Source organism: Mastigoproctus giganteus, chromosome 3 (genome assembly GCF_048544385.1).
Source record: "Mastigoproctus giganteus isolate SK-2022 chromosome 3, ASM4854438v1, whole genome shotgun sequence".
In the NCBI taxonomy this organism is placed as follows: domain Eukaryota; kingdom Metazoa; phylum Arthropoda; class Arachnida; order Uropygi; family Thelyphonidae; genus Mastigoproctus; species Mastigoproctus giganteus.
The window spans coordinates 122,009,596-122,035,000 of NC_143577.1; the positions used below are offsets into that span (position 1 = coordinate 122,009,596).

At 37.7% G+C, this 25,405-nt stretch overlaps 1 protein-coding gene across 1 annotated transcript in view; it reads left to right on the forward strand.

The window, feature by feature from the left end:
- LOC150088255 (intermembrane lipid transfer protein VPS13A-like) overlaps positions 1 to 25,405 on the forward strand; it is a 3,009,916-nt gene that overhangs the window by 679,987 nt on the left and 2,304,524 nt on the right. Inside the window, exon 19 of the mRNA XM_090370087.1 lies at positions 10,038 to 10,155. Within this exon, the coding sequence (XP_090226213.1) occupies positions 10,038 to 10,155 (118 nt within the window). The remainder of the gene's footprint in view (positions 1 to 10,037; positions 10,156 to 25,405) is intronic.

Below are 25,405 nucleotides of genomic sequence, written 5' to 3' on the forward strand. Positions count from 1 at the left end.
AACCCACAAATTCCAGTCAATATCTGGGAAATTAAAATCCCCTATTATAATACTCTCTGATTTACTGGCCCACTCTATTTCCCTGTACAATATCTTATTATACTCATCAGAGTCATTAGGCCTATAGCACACTCCTACTCTCAATTTTGATTTCCCTATGCTTATGTCACACCAAACTGACTCGACACTGCCCTGTCCATTGATGTCGACTGGCTTCACTTCCTTGGACCTTATGTGTTTCTTAATTAATAGCATTACCCCTCCTCCCCTCCTGTCCTGTCTATCCTTTCTATACACATTGTATTCCCCAAATTCCAGTTCCGCATTACTTATATCTGTGTGACACCACGTCTCTGATATCCCAACAATATCTGCCTTTGATGTTTTGAGCAATACCTCAAATTCATCAAGTTTATTTACCAAACTCCTAGCATTGGTGTACACGCAGGTATACATGCACCTGTTTCTATTCTTAATTACCCTAACACAACCCATGTGTTTACTTGTACCGCAATGACTCCCAGCAGTCTCTGAAATATCCTGCATCTTGTTTTTCAGGCTTCTGCTCATTTCAATAGAAGCAGTGCAAGAATCACTTCCACCTCTGCCAGTGGCTACTGTTAATCTATTAGTCCTTGTATCCCCCCAACTAGCAGTTTTCCGACCCAAAATAAGCTAATAAAACAGAAAAAACTTCTCTATTCCAGGAGCACTAAAAACTTAGCCTGCACAAGGCTGCCCTATTATGGTAAATATAAGGAAGGCACCTGGGGTGGATGGAATCTGTACAGTTAAATTAAAGGAGGCAGTAAAGGAACTAAGCAAACTCTTAGCAATAATTATGAAAGCTTTCCTGGATTCTGGGGACTGAAGAAGTGCAAATGTGTCCCCAATTCACAAAGGAGGATCAAATGGTGACATGTGCAATTACAGACCTGTTAGTTTGACTTCTGTTCCAGGAAAAATAATGGAGTCACTGGTTAAGGAAGTGATGCAGGATTATCTAGACAAGTCTGCAGTTATTGTTCAGACACAGCATGGGTCTGTTAAAGGGAAATGTTATCTGACAAATTTGATTGGATACTATGATGTTGTGATGCAAAGAATAATTTTGATATTATATACCTGGATTGTAGCAAAGCTTTTGATACCGTTGCACATAGAAGTCTACTGTACAAATTCGAGCAGCATGGCATTAAAGGCAATTTACTACAATGGATAAAAGGATGATTGAGTGGGAGAAGACAGAGAGTGGTTATCAGTGACACTGCTCTTCATGGACTAATATTATTAGTGGAGTCCTTCAGGTTTTGGTGTTGGGCCCATTGTTGTTTTCAGTATTTATCAATGATACTGATGAACGTATATATATATATATATCAGGGTTAATGTCCAAGTTTGCAGATGATACGAAGGTTGGCATGGTTGTTAATGACGGTACACTAGTGCACCTGTTGCTACCAACCCACAGTGTATTTGGTTCAGAATGCAAATCAACGATGTTCCGGTGTAGCAACAGGTACACTAGTGCACCTGTTGCTACCAACCAGCAGTGTATTTGGTTCAGAATGCAAATCAACGATGTTCCGGTACATTTTCTAAATTATTATTATTATTGGCCATATGGTGCAAGGAAGCCTGAGGCTTATGCTGCACCAGCCAAAAAAATTCTGAATTACCCTGAGAGAGAGAGAGAGAGAGAGAGAGTGAGAGAGAGAGAGAGAGAGAGAGAGAGAGAGAGAGAGAGAGAGAGAGAGAGAGAGAGCAATAGTCAGAAATAGAAAGGAATTACCATGAAAGAGAAGAATGATGATATCCAGATCAGGACCCTGGGTGTGCCAAGCCCTTACGCACCAGATGTGAGCCCCTGGGGATAATGTCATAATAGAAAATCATTAAATTTATACACTTAATATTATGAAACAATGGCATAATCAAAAGGGAGGGGGATATATCTATTTTTCTCATTGCTACTAAGAATATATATTAATAGTGATCTTTAAAATTAATAGATTTCTTTAAAAATTTATTTAAAAACAAAAATATAAATTTCACAATGAAACTTGAACGTTTCTTACTAAAGTACAATATGTTAGATAAAGAGATCCAACGAATGAGATATACTGTGATGCATGTGAACACTGAATTTTGATTTACCATGAGCTCAACGCTAGAACTGTTTGGTCTATGAACTGTGAGTCTGAAGTCTGATTCAGTTATTGTACTGTTGATGTGCCGTTATCTTATAGTCTTCTGGAGAACAAGTGTTCCAGTACTATTTTTTTTAGCAATACACCTCTGCTGCCAACTAACATTCTACATTTAAATTCACTTAAATATTTTATCCTGCCATTCTTGTACTAAATTTTACACACATGGAATTCTTATGTATCTGTCTGCCTGCTTTATATCACATGATAAAATCTTGTTGGTATTATTGAAGGAGTATTCCATTTTGTGAAAAGGGTAGATGTACCTAATTAAGTGACCATCCAGTGTATATCAGAATATTGCTAATTAAGTTCAATGCAGTTAATAACTGATTCTCTTTGAGATTTATTTTGATTAATTTTTCTCCTTGCTTGTCTCAGTAAGATGGGATGTAAAATTAAATGCCCAGTAGTACTATTGTCTTAAAAGACTTCAAACCAGTTCCATTAATATAAAAAAAAACTGCCTCATTATTCAAGCTCTGCATATGTGTAAAGCACCGAACTAAATTTTACCATGGAAATAGAAGTTGCACTGTTAATTGACATCTCATCAGTCTGTTGAGACATTCCTGTTGAGCAGAACTCCAATGGCCTTTGTTTTGTTGTATTAGAACTGACTGTTGCTTTTTATGGGTATACTACTCAAAAGCACAAAGCTATTTTAAGCTATTTTTTGAATTAGGGTAAAGAATTTTAATGACTAAACAATATTTAAAGCTGAATATAAAATATGGAAAAAGGATAATCTGAATGCTTTACTTTCACTTGAATAATTGGATAGCTTGGAAAGTTGGAATTTTTGAAGAGTACAACAAAGTGCAAACCCTTTCCTAATGGCAAAACATCTTAATCTGAAATGGGTACTGAAGATATTAATAAGTTGCTGGAATCTTATAGAGGATACTTAACAACCAATGCCTGATTGAGAATCAAGCATAAATACAAATTTATAATTCAATAAATACAATACAGGTAGATCTTGACTTTACGAGTTAATTTGTTCCTAGCACGCACTCGTAAAGCGGGAATTTATTTTCCATAGACATAAGGTTAAAAATAGGGGTTACATTTTCAACAATGAAATTAGATAACTAATTAGTTTATGTTTAAACAATGATTGATTTATCGAAAGAAATGAAAACATAGCCTGTAAAATCAAGCAAATTATAATAATAGAGAAATTATTTATGACTTAACAAATGTTAAAGAAAGTTTATTCTTCATCATCATCGACTAAATGTACACTCATTGATCATGCATTATTGGCTAGGTACTCATTGGCTTGTTGCACAAGGAGTTGTCTTCTTCAGAAATGTTTAAAGAGGCATTTGTTTCCAAGTTTATCTTCTCTTTTAATTATAAATTTCATGATTGCATGCATAAGCATTTTTTAATGGTACACACAAATTGCAACTAACATGATTCGCGTGGAGTATCAAGTTTACGAAGCTTAAAAAAAAGGAATGAAAAGAATATTCTGAAAATTTATTTATGTTTTTTATACGATTGAAGATTTCAGTAAAGGGGAAACACATTTCACCATAAAAACGTAAAAAAACCACACAATTCCAGCTATCTGTATTTTTGCAAATGCAAGAAGATCAAGTTTACTACCCGTTTATAATTGCTTGCAGTAACAGAAAAGCCCAATAAACTGGAAAGTGCAAATTGTTTCTATTGTTTTATGGTCGTGACTTCCAGAAATGTGCTTTAGAAAAATATCACAAAGGCATTTAAAATTGATTCTAATAACAGAACATATGATAACGATGAAAGTGTAGCACATTTTAATGATTTGATTTGGTAACTAATACAATTTACAAACATGCTTACGACCTTTTATGTGGAATTAAGATCACTCTCCTGACCTTAAAAATGACATTTTAAAGAGATAAATAGCTAAGTTATACAGTGAAAATTTCAAATTGAAAGATCTTGAAACGAATTACCAAAAATCAATGTGTTATTGGGTTCACATTACGATATTTTAACAATACAATGGTGTCTCTGGAACTGATTAATCGGAAATTGGGGTACACTGTATTGTATAGCTATGGAATGTGCTTTTTATGAATGTTTAACATTCATTTTTTGCAATTAATGTTCATATTTTCGATTTTGTTGATACTTGATACTTGGGAAAGAAAAAAAAAACTAGTAAACACGGGAACCTGTAAAGCAAAAACTCATAAAGCAAGAACTGCCTATATAATACAATTTAAAATAAAATAAATACAAATTGAGAATCAAGCATAAATACAAATTGAAGAAAGGGATGATAGAGATAATGATGATAAAATCTCCAGCAGCGTTTTTCAAAGAGCCTGAACCTTAAACATTTAAGGTTCTTGTTCTTTGAAGAAATCCTATGATGCACACAGTAATGCCTTTCATAGTAATGTCTTTTTCACACTGGATGTGAAAAAGACAGTAATGTTGCTGTAGGCGTTCATGATGTCACATACTATAAAATTTATCATGTTGAAAAGAAGTAGGCAACTTGCTAACTTTCTTTGAATGGTTTTTTAAAACACAATTAGTTTATTAGTTATGCACAATAATTGTATCTTCAAACAGGCCTATGGGGCTGGGAAATTCCATACTGCAATAATTAAAGACAAACACCAGCCAAGGAATTAAAAATTTTTACTATAAAAATAAAATATAAGGAAATAAAATATAATGAAATACTGTGATACACTATCGGAAGACTAAAATATTACAATAAATTTAGTTAAAAATACCGAAGCAATAAAATTATCTAAAATAAACTGGATTAAAAGCGATAAAACCTGAAGCTTTCAGAGACTGCTGTCTCTTTCTTCAACAGTATACTATTACTGCAATGACACATCCTTAAGTATCAGGCCCATGGCACTCATGCACGTGGTCCATCAGACACGTGGTCGGCATTCCCCACACGCGCATCGGAAACGGAAGTGGCTTGGGAGCGTGTCAAACAGAACCAGTCATCCCGTCTGAGGACAACCGCCTCAAACAGGGGGTGTAAATGTGTGCCCCTGTCCTTGTTAATAGTATTACGACTGGATGAACTGATTCACAAGCTCTCGAGCCACTTGCGTTCCCAAAATCCATGGGCATGGTCCTTATTGACCGCGTCTTCAGGGGAGATCCGATGCTGCTCCCAGAAATGCTCTGCCACAGCAGACCGACCTCGCATAATTAGCAGTCTTAATAGCAGTCATATGATCCCCCAGACGGTCTTTTAAACGTCGCCCCGTCTCCCCCACATAACACTCCTCACAATCCAGACACTTAATCTCATAGATCACACTACTAGTATAGTCCTGGGCTACGGGATCTTTAACTTGAGACACCACTGTCTGCAATCTCCGTCCCGGAAGTTACACACATTGGACTCTACCCTATAAATATATTTGTCCAAGACCCTCTGGGGGTACCCACACTTCCTGAGATCTGCCGTGACTCTGCAAATTTCCATTTCCTTATCCTCGGGGGTACTACAGTGGGTCCCCACCCTATTCAACAATGCCCTGGCTACACTATTCTTATGATGATAAGCCTGTGCCGAGCTGTAATGAACATACTGGCCACGGCACATAGGCTTTCCATAAATCGTTGTCTTTATTCTAGACCCATCTCTGCTAACCAGGACATCCAGAAACGGGAGGGACCCAGCTTTTTCCACCTCCGAGGTGAATTGTATAAATGGGGAGAAGCTGTTAAGTAAATTGAGCACCTCATCTTCCTTCCCCTTTTTTAAAATGGTGAAAGTATTGTCCACATATCTCCCCCACTCGTGCATGGGGAAATCCAACTGATGAAACACCCTGGTTTCCAGTTCCTCCATTGCCACATTGGCCACAATGGCACTAATGGGGGAACCCATGGCCGTGCCATGGAATTGCTTGTACATGACTTTTTGAAAGATCATGGTAGTGCTAACTAGGCAAAATTCGACCCCTTTACAAATATCATCAATACTTAGTAAACATCTAGCACTTAAGTTATCATCCTGTTCCAAGGCCAATCTTACACAATGCACCCCATGTCCAATGGGGATACATGTGAACAAAGATACAAGTCAAATGAGATCATAAGTTCATCTTCGCCTATAGACTGGCTTCTTATAAAGTTTACAAATTCCTTGCTATCCTTAACTACTAAACTGGAGCGTCCCACTATAGGAGCAATAACTCTAGCTAAAAATACAGATAAGGCATAGGTGGGACTACCCACAAACGATACTATTGGTCTCAATGGAATGCCCACTTTGTGCGTCTTTGGGAGGCCATAGAACAGGGGTAATCGACATCCTGAGGCATGAAGAGTCCAATAAACTTCTTTAGTTATTTTGCCAGCCTTATGCCAGCCCTGTATGATGTTGTTAACTTGTCTCTCCAAACCAGCTAACGGATTTCGATGGGTAACTTTATATATGTTGGTATCCTGTAAAAGATCCAGAGCTTTTGCACAATAATCTTCTTTGTTTATTGTGTTAATCTTGTTAATCTTCTTTGTTTATTCAGTATAACTGTGGATCTGCCTTTATCGGCAGGTAACATTATAATATCCTCATCCTTTCTAAGTTGTCTTAATGCTCTTTCATGTCTATGGCTAAGATTAGAATGCGCTGTCCTGGCCTGACTTAAAATAGCCGCAATCCTAACCCATGTCTCATGAGCTTGGGTCATGGGTAGTTTGTTGATGGCTTTTTCCACACCCATAGCTATCTCTATAATGGGAGGCCTAGCAGGTACTAAAGCAAACTTTGGACCCAGGCTCAATACTTCCTCCTGTTCTTTAGTAAACTGTTTGCCGCTAAGGTTATGAATAAAGTTACCAATATCCCTATTACGTACCACCAGAGATTCCTCTAGCAACCTATTGAATTTGTTGGTTTGCCTACGCTTGTAAATGTCCGCAACCCTGGTTGCTTTATCTGCCACTACTCTCAAGATCAACGCATAATGAACCGGGGTACTAATGTATTCCAACATCAATCCAATGTGTCTTCTAATATCTCTGAGATCATTATGTAATTTGGAAATTCAAATATTTAAAACTTTTCTATGATAGAGTTTAGTGACTTTCCCCAGATGGTCATCATTAAATGGCATTCTAACCCGAAAGCCACGTGGCACCAACTCATGTGTTTTGCACCTATGGGCGAATCTCAGATGTTGTCGCCGTTTAGCTTCAGCTATGCTAATTTTCTGGTACTCGCGGATGTGTCAAAGCATCAAATGGCCATAATTATTCACTATATCTTCAAACAGGCCTATGGGGCTGGGAAATTTCATACTGCAATAATTAAAGACAAACAGCAGCCAAGAAATTAAAATTTTTATTATAAAAATAAAATATACAGAAATAAAATATAATGAAATACTGTGATACACTATCGGAAGACTAATATATTACAATAAATTTAGTTAAAAATACCGAAGCAATAAAATTATCTAAAATATACTGGATTAAAAGTGATAAAACTTGAAGCTTTTGGACATCCTGGATTAAAAGCGATAAAACCTGAAGCATCTGTTAGCTGGTTTAGAGAGACAAGTTAACAACATCATACAGGGCTGGCATAAGGCTGGTAAAATAACTAAAGAAGTTTATTGGACTTTTCATGCCTCAGGATGTCGATTACCCCGGTTCTATGGCCTCCCAAAGATGCACAAGGTGGGCATTCCATTGAGACCAATAGTATCGTTTGTGGGTAGTCCCACCTATGCCTTTCTGGATTTTTAGCTAGAGTTATTGCTCCTGTAGTGGGACGCTCCAGTTTAGTAGTTAAGGATAGCAACGAATTTGTGAACTTTATAAGAAGCCAGTGTATAGGTGAAGATGAACTTATGATCTCGTTTGATGTTGTATCTTTGTGGCCCTGGAACAGGATGATAACTTAAGTGCTAGATGTTTACTAAGTATTGATGATATTTGTAAAGGCGTTGAATTTTGCCTCGTTAGCACTACCACGATCTTTCAAAAAAGTCATGTACAAGCAGGTCCATGGCATGGCCATGGGTTCCCCCATTAGTGCCATTGTGGCCAATTTGGCAATCGAGGAACTGGAAACCAGGGTGTTTCATCAGTTGGATTTCCCTATGCGCGAGTGAAGGAGATATGTAGACAATACGTTCACCATTTTAAAAAAGGGGAAGGAAGATGAGGTGCTCAATTTACTTAACAGCCTTTCCCCATTTATACAATTCACCTTGGAGGTGTTAAAAGCTGGGTCCCTCCCGTTTCTGGATGTCCTGGTTAGCAGAGATGGGTCTAGAATAAAGAAAACGATTTATAGAAAGCCTATGTGCCGTGGCCAGTATGTTCATTACAGCTCGGCACAGGCTTATCATCATAAGAATAGTGTAGCCAGGGCATTGTTGAATAGGGTGGGGACCCACTGTAGTACACCCGAGGATAAGTAAATGGAAATTTGCAGAGTCACGGCAGACCTCAGGAAGTGTGGATACCCCCAGAGGGTCTTGGACAAATATATATATAGGGTAGAGTCCAATCGTAGGGAGTCACCTGCCTCTTGGCTACCGCATACATTCCTTATTATCTGGGCCTTTCAGAATGCATTGTGCGGGCACTGCAGGAGTGTCAGACCCGCTGTGTTCAACTTCCGGGACGGAGATTGCACACAGTGGTGTCTCAAGTTAAAGATCCCGTAGCCCAGGACTATACTAGTAGTGTGGTCTATGGGATTAAGGGCCTGTATTGTGAGGAGTGTTATGTGGGGGGGAGACGGGGCGACGTTTAAAAGACCGTCTGGGGGAGCACATGACCGCTATTAAAACTGCTATTTATGCGAGGTCGGTCTGCTGTGGCAGAGCATTTCTGGGAGCAGCATCAGATCTTCCCTGAAGACGAGGTCATTACGGACTGTACCCATGGATTTTGGGAACGCAAGTGGCTCGAGAGCTTGCGAATCAGTTCATCCAGTCGTAATACTATTAAAGGAACAGGGGGACACATTTACACCCCCTGTTTGAGGCGGTTGTCCTCAGACGGGATGACCGGTTCTGTTTGGCACGCTCCCGAGCCACTTCCATTTCCGATGCGCGTGTGGGGAATGCCGACCATGTGTCTGATGGATCACATGCATGAGTGCCATGGGCCTGCTACTAAGGATGTGTCACTGCAGTAATAGTATACTGTTGAAGATGGAGACAGCAGTCTCCGAAAGCTTCAGGTTTTATCGCTTTTAATCCAGTTTATATTATATAATTTTATTGCTTCGGTATTTTTAACTAAATTTATTGTAATATTTTAGTCTTCCAATAGTGTATCAAAGTATTTCATTATATTTTATTTACTTATATTTTATATTTTTAGTAAAAATTTTAAATTCCTTGGCTGGTGTTTGTCTTTAATTATTACAGTACAATAATTGTATTTATCCATATTTTACTTTTAAACAGAAATCAGATTATTTGCAAATCTTTGAGAATGCAATTTGACAAGTTATATGGGCTTTTATATGAAATTAATGCTCAGATATTGTACATTTGGTAAATGTACTCTTTTTCATGAACATTTCATACCTTAACTGAGCATAATTAGGTTTCCAAACAGTTTTTTTTTTTTGCTATTAAATGGATCAAGAAATTGATATATCTAGAAACTCATGTTCATTAGAAATACCCATTTCCAAATTCTTGGTTTCCATGGTGCTGTTTAATACACACACACTCTCTCTCTCTCTGCATGCTGTAAAGATGTTTCTCTCATTGCAGTCTTATACCTCTTATACAGTATTTAATTCTTTATCCTCCTCACATAATTATTAGTATTAGATTAATTTAGTCTGAGAATTTTATTCTTATTTAGGAGATGAATGGAGAGCAGCTAAACAGATTCCAGAATCTGAAATCCATTTAATGCCCAAACTGAGAGTTCAGGTTTTGTTCTCAAATAGCATAAAGCCTGATTATAACTTGTCACCCAGGTATGTATCAAGATATTAGTGATAGCATTTAAGTTTTTAAATATGACCTTTATAAGTTAGTTTTTTTTTTTTTTTAATGTTTAGTATGGAATATATTGTTTCTGATATTATTGGGATATCAGAGACATGGTGTCACACAGAGATTAGAAATGCAAAATTGGAATTTGGGGAGTACAATGTGTACAGAGAGGATAGAAAGGGAGGAGGGGTCATATTAGTTAAGAAACACATAAAATCTAAGAAAGCACTACCAGCTGACATGGTTGAACAGTTCACTGTTGAGTCAATTTGGTGTGACATAAGCACTGGGAAAGCAGAGTTGAGAGTATGAGCTTTTTATAGGCCTAATGACTCTGATGAGTACAACAAATAACTGTACAGAGAAAAATACAGTGTGCCAGAAAATCATATTGTCTTATAACAGGGGATTTTAACTATGCAGATATAAACTGGAACTTGTGGGTTGTTCGCTCACACACTAACAAGAATTTTGTGGATTATTGGATGATTGTTTTCTACAGCAGCATGTTCGAGAAGCAACGAGAGGGAGTAATTCTGTTGATCTGATTATCAGCAGTGATTATTCTTGCATTAAGAATATGCAGATAAAGTAACTGCTTGGTGGCAGTAATGACAGTGTACTGTGGGGTTTACTCAAAGAAGTAACTACCATCAGGGGTAAAGGGAAGGGTTTTTGCTTTGGTAAAGGTGACTACAGTAGTCTCAGGCAGTTTTTAAATTCTATACAGTGGGACCAACAGCAAATTTTAAATGGGATGCATTCAAGGAATTATTCTTGGAATCCATTAGGCTTCTCGTATCAACTAAGAAATACTGTTCAGGGTATAGGCTTAAATGGATGTCAGATGAACTAATGAGACTTGTACCAGAGAAGAAAAATCCATGGGACACACATAAATTATCAGGAGACACAGATGCATATGGTAGATTTAAGATTGTATTCAAATCACAAAGGAGGTTAGACAAGCAAAGGCAGATTATGAGAAATCTTTGGAAAAGGATGCAAAGAAAAACATAAAGACTTCATTTCTTATGTAAACTCTAAAAGAAATGAGATGAATCAGATTGATCCACTTGATATCTATGGTTCAGTTGTTGATGATTCTGATCAGCTAGCTGATGAAGTGAATGTGTATTTTGTATCTACATTCACACATGATCACTTATTCAATGAGGAGAAGGCCAGATATTTATCAAACTCTAACAGGGAGCTAAGTCATTTTGTAATAACTGGGAGCAAAGTGGAGGAGAAATTGTTGAAATTAAATATAAAAAAAGGCACATGGGGCAAATGGAATCTGTCCAGTTATATTGAAGGAGGCAGCAAGGGAAGTAAGCGAACCCTTAGCCATGATTATGAGGGCATCCTTGAACTCAGAGAAAGCCTGCACAGACTGGGAATGTGCAAATGTATCCCCAATTCACAAAGGTTGATCAAAATGTGACATGAGTAATTATAGACCAGTTGATTTAACTTCTGTTCCAGGGAAAATAATGGAGTAACTTAAAGAAGCACTGCAGGATAATCTAAACAAGACTGCAGACACATCGGTTTGTTAAGGGGAGGTCTTATCTGACCAATTTGATGGGATACTATGATGTGGTCACAAAGGAACTGGATGCAAAAAATAATTTTGATATGATATACTTGGATTTTAGCAAAGCTTTTGATACTGTTGCACATGGAAGACCATACAAGTTGGAGCAGTATGGTATTTAGAGCAAGTTGCTACAATGGATAAAAGGATGGTTGAGTGGGAGAAGGCAGAGAGTGGTAATAAATGGACACTGCTCTACGTGGACTAACATTGTCCACAAAATTAGTGGATTCCCCAGGGTTCAGTTCTTTCCTCATTGTTTTATGTGTTTATCAATGATATCAATGAAGGTATATCAGGCTTAATGTCCAAGTTTGAAAATATGGTACAAATGTTGGTAAGGTTGTTGATGACAATAAAGACAGTATGCTACTGCAACAGGATCTAGAAAATTTAGGCAGATGCACTGAGAAGTGGCAACTGAAGTTGAACATTGACAAATGCAGAGTACTGCATATGTGTAGCAGTAACCCAAGAGAAACATACCAACTGTGTGGTACTATATATAGGGTGGTAGAAAATGAAAAAGACCTGGGTGTAATTGTGCAGTCAGATATGAAGTTCTCTGTATAGTGCAGATGGGCTGCAAGAGTAGGTCATGGAATTTTGTTAATGTTATATAGGAATTTTTCTAGCAGAGACAAGGAGGTGGTTATCCCTTTATATAAGGCAATGGTCAGGCCACACCTTGAGTACTAGGTACAGGTCTGGTGGCTTCATTTTAGGAAAAAGATGTTGAGCTACTAGAATGAGTAAAGAGAAGGGCATTGAGATTAGTGAGTGGAACAAAGGATTGCTGATAGGCTTAAGTTCTGCAAATTGCAGTGTCTATAGACTAGCCACCTGCAAGGTGATCTGATTGAGGTGTATAAGGCCGTGAATGATTTGAGCAAGCTTAATTGTAATGGGATTCTTCCTCTTGCTCAGATTCCACACATGAGGGGGCATAAATTCAAATTGAGGAAAGACAGTTGTAGATTATATGTGTGAGAATTTGTCTTTAACCAGTGTGTAGTTGATTGCTGGAACAAACTTCCATCCTTCATTGTGGAAGTTCACAGCTTAAATAAATTCAGTGCTGAACTAGACAAACATTTGGAGTGAATGGATGGGTGAAATTGGAAGTTTTTTTTTTTTTTTTCTGATGCTACATAAGCTTGCTTTCTTGTATCATATGCATCTCAGCCAAAACCTTGTTTAGATTTGTATCTGCACTGGGTTTCTTTGAAAAAAAAAATGAATAAAAAAAAAAAAATATATATATATATATATTATTATTTTATCTTTCTATTGTGGTTTATTGTGTTTATTTTCTTAATTACGTGTGTTTTCTACTCATAGGTATTATGGTTAATACATTACTGGTCTTTAAGCTAGCCTAAACTCGGTTATCTTAAATGCCCAGGGCCTATTCATTTATTATTTTTCAACTTGTTACGTATTGCTAAAGAAATTGTCATATTAATTATAGATGAAAAACTGTAGCAATACTACTTTATGACAAAATGATAAAATATTAAACATTTTTATACATTTATTGTATTACATCTTTATACATATTTGTATTACATCACATGGTCGTTACTAAAGAATAATATATATATATATATATATATATATATATATATATATATATATATATATAAGTTGGAATTCATTAAAAATTAAAACTAAACTGTCTAAATCTATAATAAAGAAGTTAGTTACTGTATGAAGTGCATTATATTTTTTGGCACATTAGAGTTTTATTTTTAAATTAATTGAATTTTTGCTTTCTCTGTGATCTATAGATGTGAATTATCTTGTTACCAATCAAATACTATTTGACTGACTCCTAATATATAAAAGTAATTGTTTTCACTTCACTTTACATACATTCTAACATAATTTTCACTCCACATTTTGTAAAATGAGTGCTATTGATTACAGGTACTATTGATTACAATGTGATTACTTTGTAATCAATAGCACCTGTAATAAATTAAACTGATAGTTTGGACTTTGTTATTTAATAAATTAAACAACCAAAGTATACTCTCAGCAGCCATTTCAAAATGCAGTTTACTTATTTCTTTGTAGATTTAATAATAACTAAGTTAAGGAGGACTTCATAGACAAATGGTCAAGGCAGGAGTGCAGAAGCACATGCTCTTTGAGTAGACCGGGGTTCAAGCCCCTGACTGCTAAATACGGTCAATCTACCAAACTGCACTGGACCAGCGTGGCAGATTATGGTCCATTTTCCTCAGCATGAATTGATGAGGAGGCTTCCATCCTGCAGTGGGTTGATACTGGCTGCAGTTTTTTTTTAATGTTAGGCAGTGTATGCAGTGTATTACATTTCAGGCACTTTCTTTAAATATTAATTTTTTTTTTCTTTTTCTGTTATTTATTAAAGCCAAAAGTAATTGACTAATTGTCTTGTTATCAATTAATTGCCTATTTGATTAATTAATAGCATGCAATTAGAGTTGTCCTCACTTCAGTGGTCATACCTCACAACCTAATATTCCTCAACATTTTGTATACTTTGTAATCAAAATGCATGAAATGCATTGCATTTTATGCTTCTTGATGTAATAATTTAAACAGATAGTAGCTACATCTGTGACATAGTATGGTGATACTATGAATTTATAATCTCTTTATTTCTTCCTGTGTTTTAATTACAGTTAACATTAGCATTAGTGGAGGCATACGATGGAAGAAAGCAAAAACTCCCATTTTACCTCTCGATTTGTTCCAAATGCCTGTCAAGCTCAGCCTTAAATTTATTTAGTTCTTCAAATAGGCTTCTGGGGTTGGGTATATTCCTACTATGATTTTTAGCGTTTTTCACCAACCATTGAAGTAAAAACGAAAACCAAAATCTTAAAAACCTTTATATTTAAATTTACAATAAATTTACAGTAGATCAAATAAAATAAATGTGATTATACAAATAAAATGTTACTGATAATAAAATACTGAATTAAGATAGAATAAAACAAATGTAGTTTACAGTGAATGTACAAATAAAATGATAATAAAATACTGAATTAAAATGCAATAAAATATATTAGATTAAAAGTGCTAAAATAACTGAAGCTTTCAAAGGCTGCTGCCTTCTTTCTCAACAGTCATATAAAGCTTTTTAAGATTTTAGTTTTCGTTTTTACTTCAATGGTTGGTGAGAAACGTTAAATTTATTTAGACTATCAAATTCCACAATAGAAGGTGGAAGTCTGTTCCACCAATCAACCATCCGCTGGCTAAAGGCAATTTGCCGCACATCTATTTTAAAACTGTCTTTCCTCAATTTGAATCTATGCCCCCCTCAGGTTCTTAGTCTGAGCAAGAGGAAGAATGCCATCAGCATTCAGCTTACTCAACCCATTCAAGGCCTTATACACCTCAATGAGATCACCTCACAGGTGCCTACTTGCCAGGCGCTGCAATTTGCAGAACTTAAGCCTTTCTTCGTAAGAGCACCCGTTTGTTCCCCTCACCAATCTTGTATGTTTGTTTCTTTCTTTGTACTTTTTCTAGCAACTCTACATCATTTCTAAAATGATGCCTCCAGACCTGTACACAGTACTCTATGTGTGGCCTTACAGTTGCCTTGTATAACGGGATAATCACATCCGTGTCCCTGCTAGCAAAATTCCTATATACCATTGACAAGATTTCATGACCTGCCATGCTCAGTGAACTTCATATTTGACTGCACAAATACCCCCAGGGCTTTTTCACTTTCCACTTCCCTGAGTGTAGTACCACACAGTGGGTACGTTTCTCATCAGTTATTGCTACCCATATGCAGTACTTTGCATTTGTCAATGTTAAACTTCAGTTTCCACTTGTCAGCCCATTTTCCCCAACTTATCTAGATCCAGTTGGAGTAGCATACTCTTTAATGTCGTAAACAACCCTGCCAACCTTTGTATCATCTGCAAACTTGGACATTAAACCTGATATACCTTCATCAATATCATTGATAAATATAAAAACAACAATGTGCCCAACACCGAACCCTGGGGAACTCAACTAATAACATTTGTCCACGAAGAGCATTTGTCCATTAATTACCACTCCTATCGTCTTCCACTCAACCATCCCTTTATCCATTGTAGCAACTTACCATTAAGGCCATACCTACGCAATTTGTACAGCAGAATTCCATGTGAAACAGTATCAAAAGCTTTCCTGAAATCCAAGTATATGATATCAAAATAATTTTTGGCATTTAGTTACTTTGTGACCACATCATAGTATCCAAACAAATTGGTCAGACAAGACCTCCCTTTAACAAACCCATGCTGTTTCTTAACTATTACTGCAGTCTTTTCTAGATGATCCTGCAATGATTCTTTAACTAGTGATTCCATTATTTTCTACCGAACACAAGTTAAACTAACAGGACTATAGTTACTTGTGTCACATTTTGAACCCCCTCTGTGAATTGGTGATACATTTGCACACCTCCAGTCCACGGGGACCTCCCCTGAGTCCAAGTAAGCTCTCATAATTATGGATAAGGGTTTGCCTACTTCCTTTGCTGCCTCATTTAATATAACTGGATAGATCCTGTCCACTCTAGGTTCCTTCCTTATGTTTAACTTCCACAATTTTTCCATCACTTTACTCTCAGTTATTACAAAATCACTTAGCTCACTCTTAGTATTTGATAAACTTCTGTCATTCCCCTCATTGAATAACTCCTCATGTGTGAGTGTAGATGCAAAATATTCATCCAGTTTATCAACTACTTGAGCAGGATCATCAATAGTTGAACCATGTATGTTAAGTGGACCAATCTGATTATTATATTCCCTTGCTTCTAGAGTTTACATAAATAAAGAACTCTTTGCTGTTTTTCCTTGCTTCCTTTGCCAATAATAATAATAATAATAATAAAGATTTGTCATAATCTGCCTTTGCTTGCCTAACCTCCTTTGTAACTTTATTACAGATTAACTTATATCTGCCGTAGACTTCTGTGTCTCCTGATAATTTATATGCATCCCATGCATTTTTCTTTTCTGCCACGAACCTCATTAATTCCTCCGACATCCACTTAGGCCTGAAACTTGAACAGGATTTTTCAGTTGGAATGAAAAGCCTAGTAGCCTCCAAAATTAAGACCCCGAAGGATTCTTATTTAGAATTCAACGTTGGTAATATCATCAGTTGATGCCACTGTAAAGAATTTAAAAATTTTCAGAGACCCTTTTAGTTACCTTTACGAAAGCAATAGTCTTTCCCTTTAGCCTTGATAATTGTTACATATTTAAGTAATTCCCACATCAGTACATTGTGATCACTGTCACCCAGTGGTTCCTTTATCTACAAATTCCTAATGCATGAATAATCACTGTTGATAATCAGATCAAGAATATTACTCACTCTGGTTGTCTCTCGAATATGTTGCTGTAGAAAACAGTCATCCAATAAATCCACAAAAGTCTTGCTAGTGTGCCAGTGACCAATGACAAGTTCCAGTCAATATCTGGAAAGTTAAAATCCCCAGTTATAAGACGTTCTAATTTACTGGCCCACTCTATTTCTCTGCACAATTGCTCATTATACTTGTCAGATTCATTAGGCCTATAACACACACCTACTCTCGTTTTTCGTTTTCAAGTGCTCATGTCACACCAAACAGACTCAACATTGCATTGTCCACCAACATCAATTGGATGCACTTCATTAGATTTTATGTGTTTCTTAACTAACAGAAGAACCCCTCCTCCCTTCCTGTCCTGTCTATCCTTTCTGTACACATTGTACTCCCCAAATTCCAATTCTGAACTGCTTATGTCTGTGTGACCCCACATCTCTGATATCCCAACAATATCTGCCTTTGATGTCTTGACTATCACTTCAAGCTCATCAAATTTATTAACTGTACTCCTAGCATTGGTGTGCATGCAAGTATACATGCACCTGTTTCAACTCTTAGTTACCCTAACACAGCCCATGTATTTATTTGTTCCACTATGACTCCCAGCAGTCCTGGAAATCTCCATTGCCTTACTTTCCACGCTGCTGCTCATTCTAATAGAAGCAGTGCAAAAATCAATTTTGCCTCTGCCTGCAGCCACTTTTAACCTTTTAGTCTCTGTATCTCCCAAGCTAGCAGTTTTCTGACCCACCTAACCCTCGATAGCATCAGCAAATATTCTTACACCCTTTCTATTTAAGTGTACTCCATCCCTGTAGAAGCAGTCTCTCCTGTCAACAAGCACAGACCAGGTTGAAAAAAAATTCTACCCCTTGGGCCTTGGATGATTTCTCCAGGACCGAATCGATTGACAAGGCTCTCATTATATACTCCCTCCTATCATGTTTGGGCAGATTTGCAGACACTTTCACATTCAACTCTAACTCGCGACTTTTTTTCAACATTTACCTGTACTTGTTGAGTAAATCTGCAGATCTGTTACTCTTAATGTCATTAGTTCTAACGTGTACAACAATGTCACGTTTTGTGACCTTAAAAGATGATATCTGCTCTTCGACATTATCAACCTTTGACCCTGGCAGACATACCCTAGTCCTGTTCCACCTGTCCTTCTTGCATAGTAAATTCCTCGTCTCCCTGAGAATAGAGTCACCAATAATAACTAGTTCCTTTGGGACCAGTGCATTTGGCCTTGGAGATTGCGTCTGTGCTGTCTGATGCACAGGAGTGAGCTCTGCCGTTGAGCTGTGCAGCTGAGAGCTTGATGGGCCCCTCATATTAATTTCTTCTAGGGCATTTATACCTCAAGCTGTCAGAGATGCATCTATACCTCAAGCTGTCAGAGACGCATCTATACCTCAAGCTGTCAAAGACGCATCTATACCTCAAGCTGTCATAGACGCCCATCAGAACCCCGAGTTGGTGCCTAATTTATTGACACTCTAGACACCTTGTGCACACAAAGACATTCTCCTTGGCTAGATCATGTCCTGTTTTAGAAAGATTGTCACACATTTCACATTTTCGCACATTTTTGAGACTGTGATGCGTCGGAGAATCGTCCCCTTCTTTTCTCCCTGAGTCACAGCACTCTCGCTAATCTGTGATCTTTGCTTCGCAGCTCTAGTCATAATGAAATATAAGTTGAAATATAATACTTATTTTGTTGTTTCTACTGTGATTACGATTAGTTGAGACATATGATGCAAGAAAGCAAGCTTATACAGCATCAGCCAAAAAAAAAACAACCTTCCCATTTCCCCTTCTAGTCACTCCAAATGTTTGTCTAGTTTGGTAGTAATTTATTTAGGCCGTCAACTTCCACAACAACAGATGGAAGTCTGTTCCGGCAATCAACTACTCACTGGCTAAAGATAAACCTCTGCATGCACATCTATTCTACAACTGTCTTTCCTCAATTTGAATCTATGCTCCCTCGGGTTCTTAATCTGACCAAGCAGAAGAATCCCATCAGCATTGAGCCTGCTCAAACAATTTAAGGCCTTGTGTCCAGATGCTGCATCTTGCAGAATTTAATCCTTTCTTTGTAAGAGCACTCCTTTGTTGCTCTCACCAATTTTGTTGCCTTTCTTTGTACTTATTCTAGAAACCCTACGTCCTTCCTAAAATGAGGACTACAGACCTGTATACAGTAGTCAAAGTGTGGACTCACCATTCCCTTATACAAAGGAATATTCACCACCTAGTCACTGCTTGCAAAATTCCTATATACCATTGACAAGACTCCATGACCTGCTCTGGCAGCCCATCTGCACTGCTCAGAGAACTTCATATCTGGCTACACAATTACCCCCGGACTTTTTCATTCTCCAATTCCCTGAGTTTAGTACCACACGGTACATTTCTCTTAGGTTACTGCCACCCATATGTAGTACTTTGCATTTGTGAACGTTAAACTTGCCACTTCTCAGCCCATCTGCCCAACTTTTCTAGATCCTGTTGCAGTAGCCAGCTGTCTCTACTGTCATTAACATTCCTACCAACCTTTATATCATCTACAAACTTGAACAATATGCCTGATATGTTTTCATCAATATTACTGATAAATACACAAAACTATGGGCCCAGCACCGAACCCTGTGCGGGTTCAGTAATAACTTTAGTCCACGAAGTGCAGTGTCCATTTGTTACCAGTCTGTCGTGTTCCATTCAATCATCCCTTTATCCATTGTAGCAACTTGCCCTTAATGCCATACTGCTCCAGTTTGTACAGCAGTCTTCCGTGTGCAACAGTATCAAAAGCTTTCCTGAAATCCAAGTATATGATATCAAAATTATTTTTTGCATTCAGTTCCTTCATGACCACAATAAGCCTGATATGCCTTCATCGATGTTATTGATAAATACACAAAACTATGCGCCCAGCACCAAACCCTGGGAGGGTTCAGTAATAACTTTAGTCCACGAAGTGCAGTGTCCATTTGTTACCAGTCTGTCGTGTTCCATTTAATCATCCCTTCATCCATTGTAGCAACTTGCCCTTAATGCCATACCACTACTGTTTGTACAGCAGTCTTCCGTGTGCAACAGTATCAAAAGCTTTCCTAAAATCCAAGTATATGATATCAAAATTATTTTTTGCATTCAATTCCTTCTTGACCATATCATAGTATCCAATAACATTGGTCAGACAAGTGTTGGGCGGTATATTTTTACGTCACCAGTTGCTGGGAGTTATACTGATCATCCTGGTATCACGGTGCCATTTGTTACATTGTAGCTGTTCTTTGTTTCAAGGGATTTGTTTATTTATTGATGACTAGGGCATGGAGGGATAGACTTTGACTAGGTGTTTCTATTATTTTCCCTCCTCAGTGTATTTGGACCTTTTTTGGCTCCATCATCTCTGACTACTAAATATTTGTCTAGTGGTGAAGTAGAACCCAATCTCCAATATCCTCAGTAACATTTTTAATAACCCTTTTAATTACCTCTTAACACTAATCTGTTGCTTACTCATGCAAATGAGAATTTTGCAAAAATGGATAAACATTTCACAAACACATTGTTTATTAACTATAAGAACAAACATGTACCACATTTTCATCATACACGATTTAACATAAGCACAAAGTACCATTTATAAGTTTAAGAAAACATAATAGGGGTCATCAACTCATATTGTACTATAGAGTTCCCATCCAAAATAATCGTTGTTATTATTTAAAATTAATGCTATTCAAACCATCTGTCCCCTGGCAATATTTATCATAAGAATACTTAAGCATAAGACATGCAATATACACTAGACCCGCAAATATTAAGAAACACATAATTTTGGAAATATAACACTTCCTGTCGTATCCACGTTACATATAAACAATCGCCATTTTCTCAGTGATTGCTGTGCTTATTGCTTCTGTTTGCCATTTGACAAGTACTTTAATATAAACAGTCCTAATTATAGATCTCATATTTAATGCTGAGGACAAACAAAACTAATGTTTAAGCAATTGAATTATAAAAAACCATTACTAACTTACAAATATATGAGTTACTAGGAAGAAACCATTTTTGGGAATTTCATTAATACTCTTGCAGCCATCGACTCTCATACTTATAAAATATAATCTCACTTACCAGGTCTAATATGGGCATTGTCTCTAATAGTATTTCCCTGCTAGATGAACAACTGTGGGCATTGGTCGATGGCGACTACTTCTTTGTAGAGTGGCTTTGTCTTCTCAGAACTGGTGGCCTTTTCTCCAGCTACCAGGGTGTCTGCCAGGGGCAAAAGTTGATGACGTTGTAAAGTAGATATCATCTTTTAAGGGCATAATAGGTGATATTGTTGTACACATTGATGCTAATGACGTTAAGAGTAAGAGATCTGCAGATTTACTTAACAAGTACAGATCAATGCTGGAAAAAAGTAGAGATTTAGGTTTAAATTTGAAAGTGTCTACAATTCTGCCCAGACACGATAAGAGGGAGTATATGATGAGAGCCTTGTCAATCAATTTGACCCTGGAGAGATTGTGCACGGCTCATGGGGTAGAATTTTTTTCAGCGTGGTCTGTGCTTGCTAACAGGAGAGACTGCTTCTACAGGGATGGGATACACTTAAATAGAAAGGGTGCAAGAATATTTGCTGATGCTATTGAGGAAGTGTTAGGTGGGCCAGAAAACTGCTAGATTGGGGAAATTCACAGATTAAAAGATTAATGGTAGTGTCAGGAAGAGGCAAAAGCAATTCTTGCACTGCTCCTACTGTAATGAGCAGCAGCCTAGAGAGAAAGTTGCTGGGGACAAGAGCTGTGGGAGTCATCATGGAACAAGTGGCTCACATCTGGTGGGTATGGGCTTGGCACAACCCGGGTCCTGATCTGGATATCATCATTCTTCTCTTTCTTGGTGATTCTCTTCTACTTTTTACTCTTGTTCTCTCTCTCTCTCTCTCTCTCTCTTAGGGTAATTCAGAAATTTTTTTTTAATGGTGCAGCATAAGCCTCAGTTTTCCTTGCACTGGATGGCTAATAATAATAATAATAATAGTCACAATCCTTAACACCTGTAGGATAGTCAGAGATTTCCTCGACCGACAGTAACACCAGACATTGTAACCATCACGGAGTGGAATCCCCCAATCAGGGAGAAATAATATAAGCGCAATAATAATAATAATAATAAAAGGGGCCTGATGGCCCAGTGGTTAAGATACTGGACTATCATCCTGATGGATCCGATGGAAGCGAAAGTGGCTCTATTACGCTGGGAGACCGATATAATAATAACATTAAATGATAAAAAAAACATTGCAAAAGTTACCCCATTGGACTTAACTTCCCCAAGGTTGGAGTGACGGCTGAGGCAGATAGTGGTACCATCTGATGTCACTCGCAAGAACTAAATAGATAAATAAAAAAAAAAATAAATCACTGGACTTGAGCCAAAGCTAAACAAGCTCACCTCCATAGATGGATAATAGATGATGTCGCAAAAAAATATTATTCATACTGCATCGAGTGTGGTGCAGGATAAAGTCACTACACACAAGCACACTGTGAAATAACCAGGCTAAAGACCGATATACAACAATGTATAGATTGTGACTACATACCAAGTGTTTGGAATGATACCCGGATATTCAGGTCACCGAACAGCGATTAGCAGACCAAAGAAGAACCATCGTCACGAACAACCTAATAGCTCCTGCCATATTGGAAAAAATCAAGCAGGATGTCAGCGATTTGCTACAAAGCACAAAGAATATGGTCAATATGGAACCAGAGGAGGAACAGCATACAATGAAACCAGATGAGGAACCGCAAGAAGAAACACAACCCAGAGTAGTTGAAGTGGAAAGAGATGAAGTCCAGAATAGAAGATGACTGGAAGAAGGCCCTAACAGAATTCGAAGGAATGGATCCCATGAGAACCCACGTGATACCTCAGCAGAGGCCAAATAAAATCCTGTGGAGAGTAACAGACCACCTCAATCGGCAAATAATGCCACATTACCTTGACAACAATGCTGCAATGCTGGAGGCAATCCACACAGCCCTATACTGTGCAGCCATAGCAGCCACTAGGTTTAATAGAAAAGAAATAAGGTATAAGGTATGTGGTATGTTTGTGTCAGATGGCACCTGGGATTTCTCCCATCTCCGCGTGTGTTTCGCTGTATCGAGGACAGCACACTCTCAAGCCATCGACTTGAAAGTGTGTGGGCCATGTCTGTGCAGTGAGATATGTTGTGCCCATTGTTTGTCTCTCTTATTGGCCACCAGGCCCCTAGTGGGGCCTGACGTTGCCCATACCTTGCCACGTGGAGGCTAGCCGGGTGTATCCAGTATCACAACAAATTGCTCTGGCAGGTCCTGCCACCTAGTTTCCTGGGATTTCAGTGGCTAGGACCTATAAAAAAAAAATTAAGCATTTGACATTAATGCTTAATGGGATTGCTGTTAGGAAATCGCTGGTTGGGGTTGAATGCTAAAGAGATGTGTTAAAGGCCTAATAGGTTGGGTAAAATTTTAATGTTATTAAATTTATACATGTGAGGCTATATGCTAGATAAAAGCTAATAGTGTTAGTTGTCTTAGAGATTTACACGAAACCGGTAGAATTTAGACATTGATTAGAATTTGGTAGCATTGTTAAGGGTGTACTCAGTCGTTTTAGTGAGAGGGGGAGACTGAAGATGGGGGGGGACAGATAGAAGAATAGGAAGATAGAGTAGGCATTCCCAAAGAGGTCAGTGGAGACGAGCCCTACCAGGCGAAGTATGGGGGGGGTAGGCAGGGAGGAGAGGAGACAGAGATCCGTCTCCTCCCTCCCCTGCTTGGGGATGGGGTTTTAAAGGGAACCAGGTTAGAGTACCCAGTTCAGATCGCCAATGGCGTGTTGGCAGCAAAGTGCAGAATGTCTTCGTCGGTGTCATGTCCAAGTAGTGTCGAATCCGGTATGAAGGTCAAGCTGTCCATCCTGCTCTGGGGGTGGGATATGTTAGTTGGCAGTGGGGAACCCAACAGGCGAGGGGGTGGGAGAGACACACATTTACTTCATTCATAATCTGCATTTTCACTCTACTTGCATTCTTTTTTTTTCCTTTTTTTTTTATTATTCTTTTTTTATTTATTTATTTATTTATTTTATTTATTTATTTTTAATACTTTTTTCTTATTTTATAATTTTTTTTCAAGTTTTTTATATATATATATATATATATATATATATATATATTTTTTTTTTTTTTTTTTTTTTCACTCAACTCATTCATCTTTTTCTCACACACCAGAAGGGGATGCAATGATGTGTAGTGTAAATTTAAATACTAATTAAAACTAGGTTTAGTGTGTACTGTAGCATTTTTGGTTTGTATTCTTTTTCTCACATGCTTACACTTTTATTCATTCTTCTAGCTCTCATCTCATTTATTCGACTCTTACTTTCTGCACTGCACTCTCTGAGCACCTCGACTTACTGTTATTCTTCAGTTGTGGTGCAGGCCTAGTCGCAAGTTTTTTTTTTTTTTTGCAGACCAGGGAAGAATGCAGTGATAGTGCTTATGTGGTTAGTAAATGTTTGTTGGTACAGTATGTATAAAGAAATGTTAAGTTATTTTTAACTTTGTATTCTTTTGGCCAATTACATTTGCTCTTCCACTCATTCCCATTCACTCTCTCTTTTGCGGCGCCTCCGTAGCCAGGTGGGAAGGAGCAGCAGTGCATAGCACACGCTTCTTGATTAGACCGGGGTTCGAGCCCGTCACCACCAAATACGGAGAATGCGGAAAGGTCAGGGAATGACCACCGCATATCCCGGAGCAATATGGCCTTAGTTGCTAATGCTCCTAAAAACCAAATAACAAACTCTCTCTTTCCCTCATGCTAGGTCACTCTTTCTTTCACCAAAACTGCAATTTATTCCCTTTTACCATAATTCCTAGTTCACTCAGTGCCCAGCCTATTTATTCTATCTTTCATTTTCATTCTTCTTTCATTCAACATTACATCCCCTTGCTACTAGCTTACTGATATTTTTTTCAGTTAATTTGCTTCCCTGGCTGCCAGTACATCTCCCTTCCGTACATGGTTACTTATTTGGTGTGGGGCCCCAGGTTCCTACACATGGCAGGGTAGTCCCGGGGAGTTTTGTTATGTCAGGTTTCTGTCAGGGTGCAGAATACTGCTATCCTAACAGTTTTCAAGTCATTGTCTGGGCG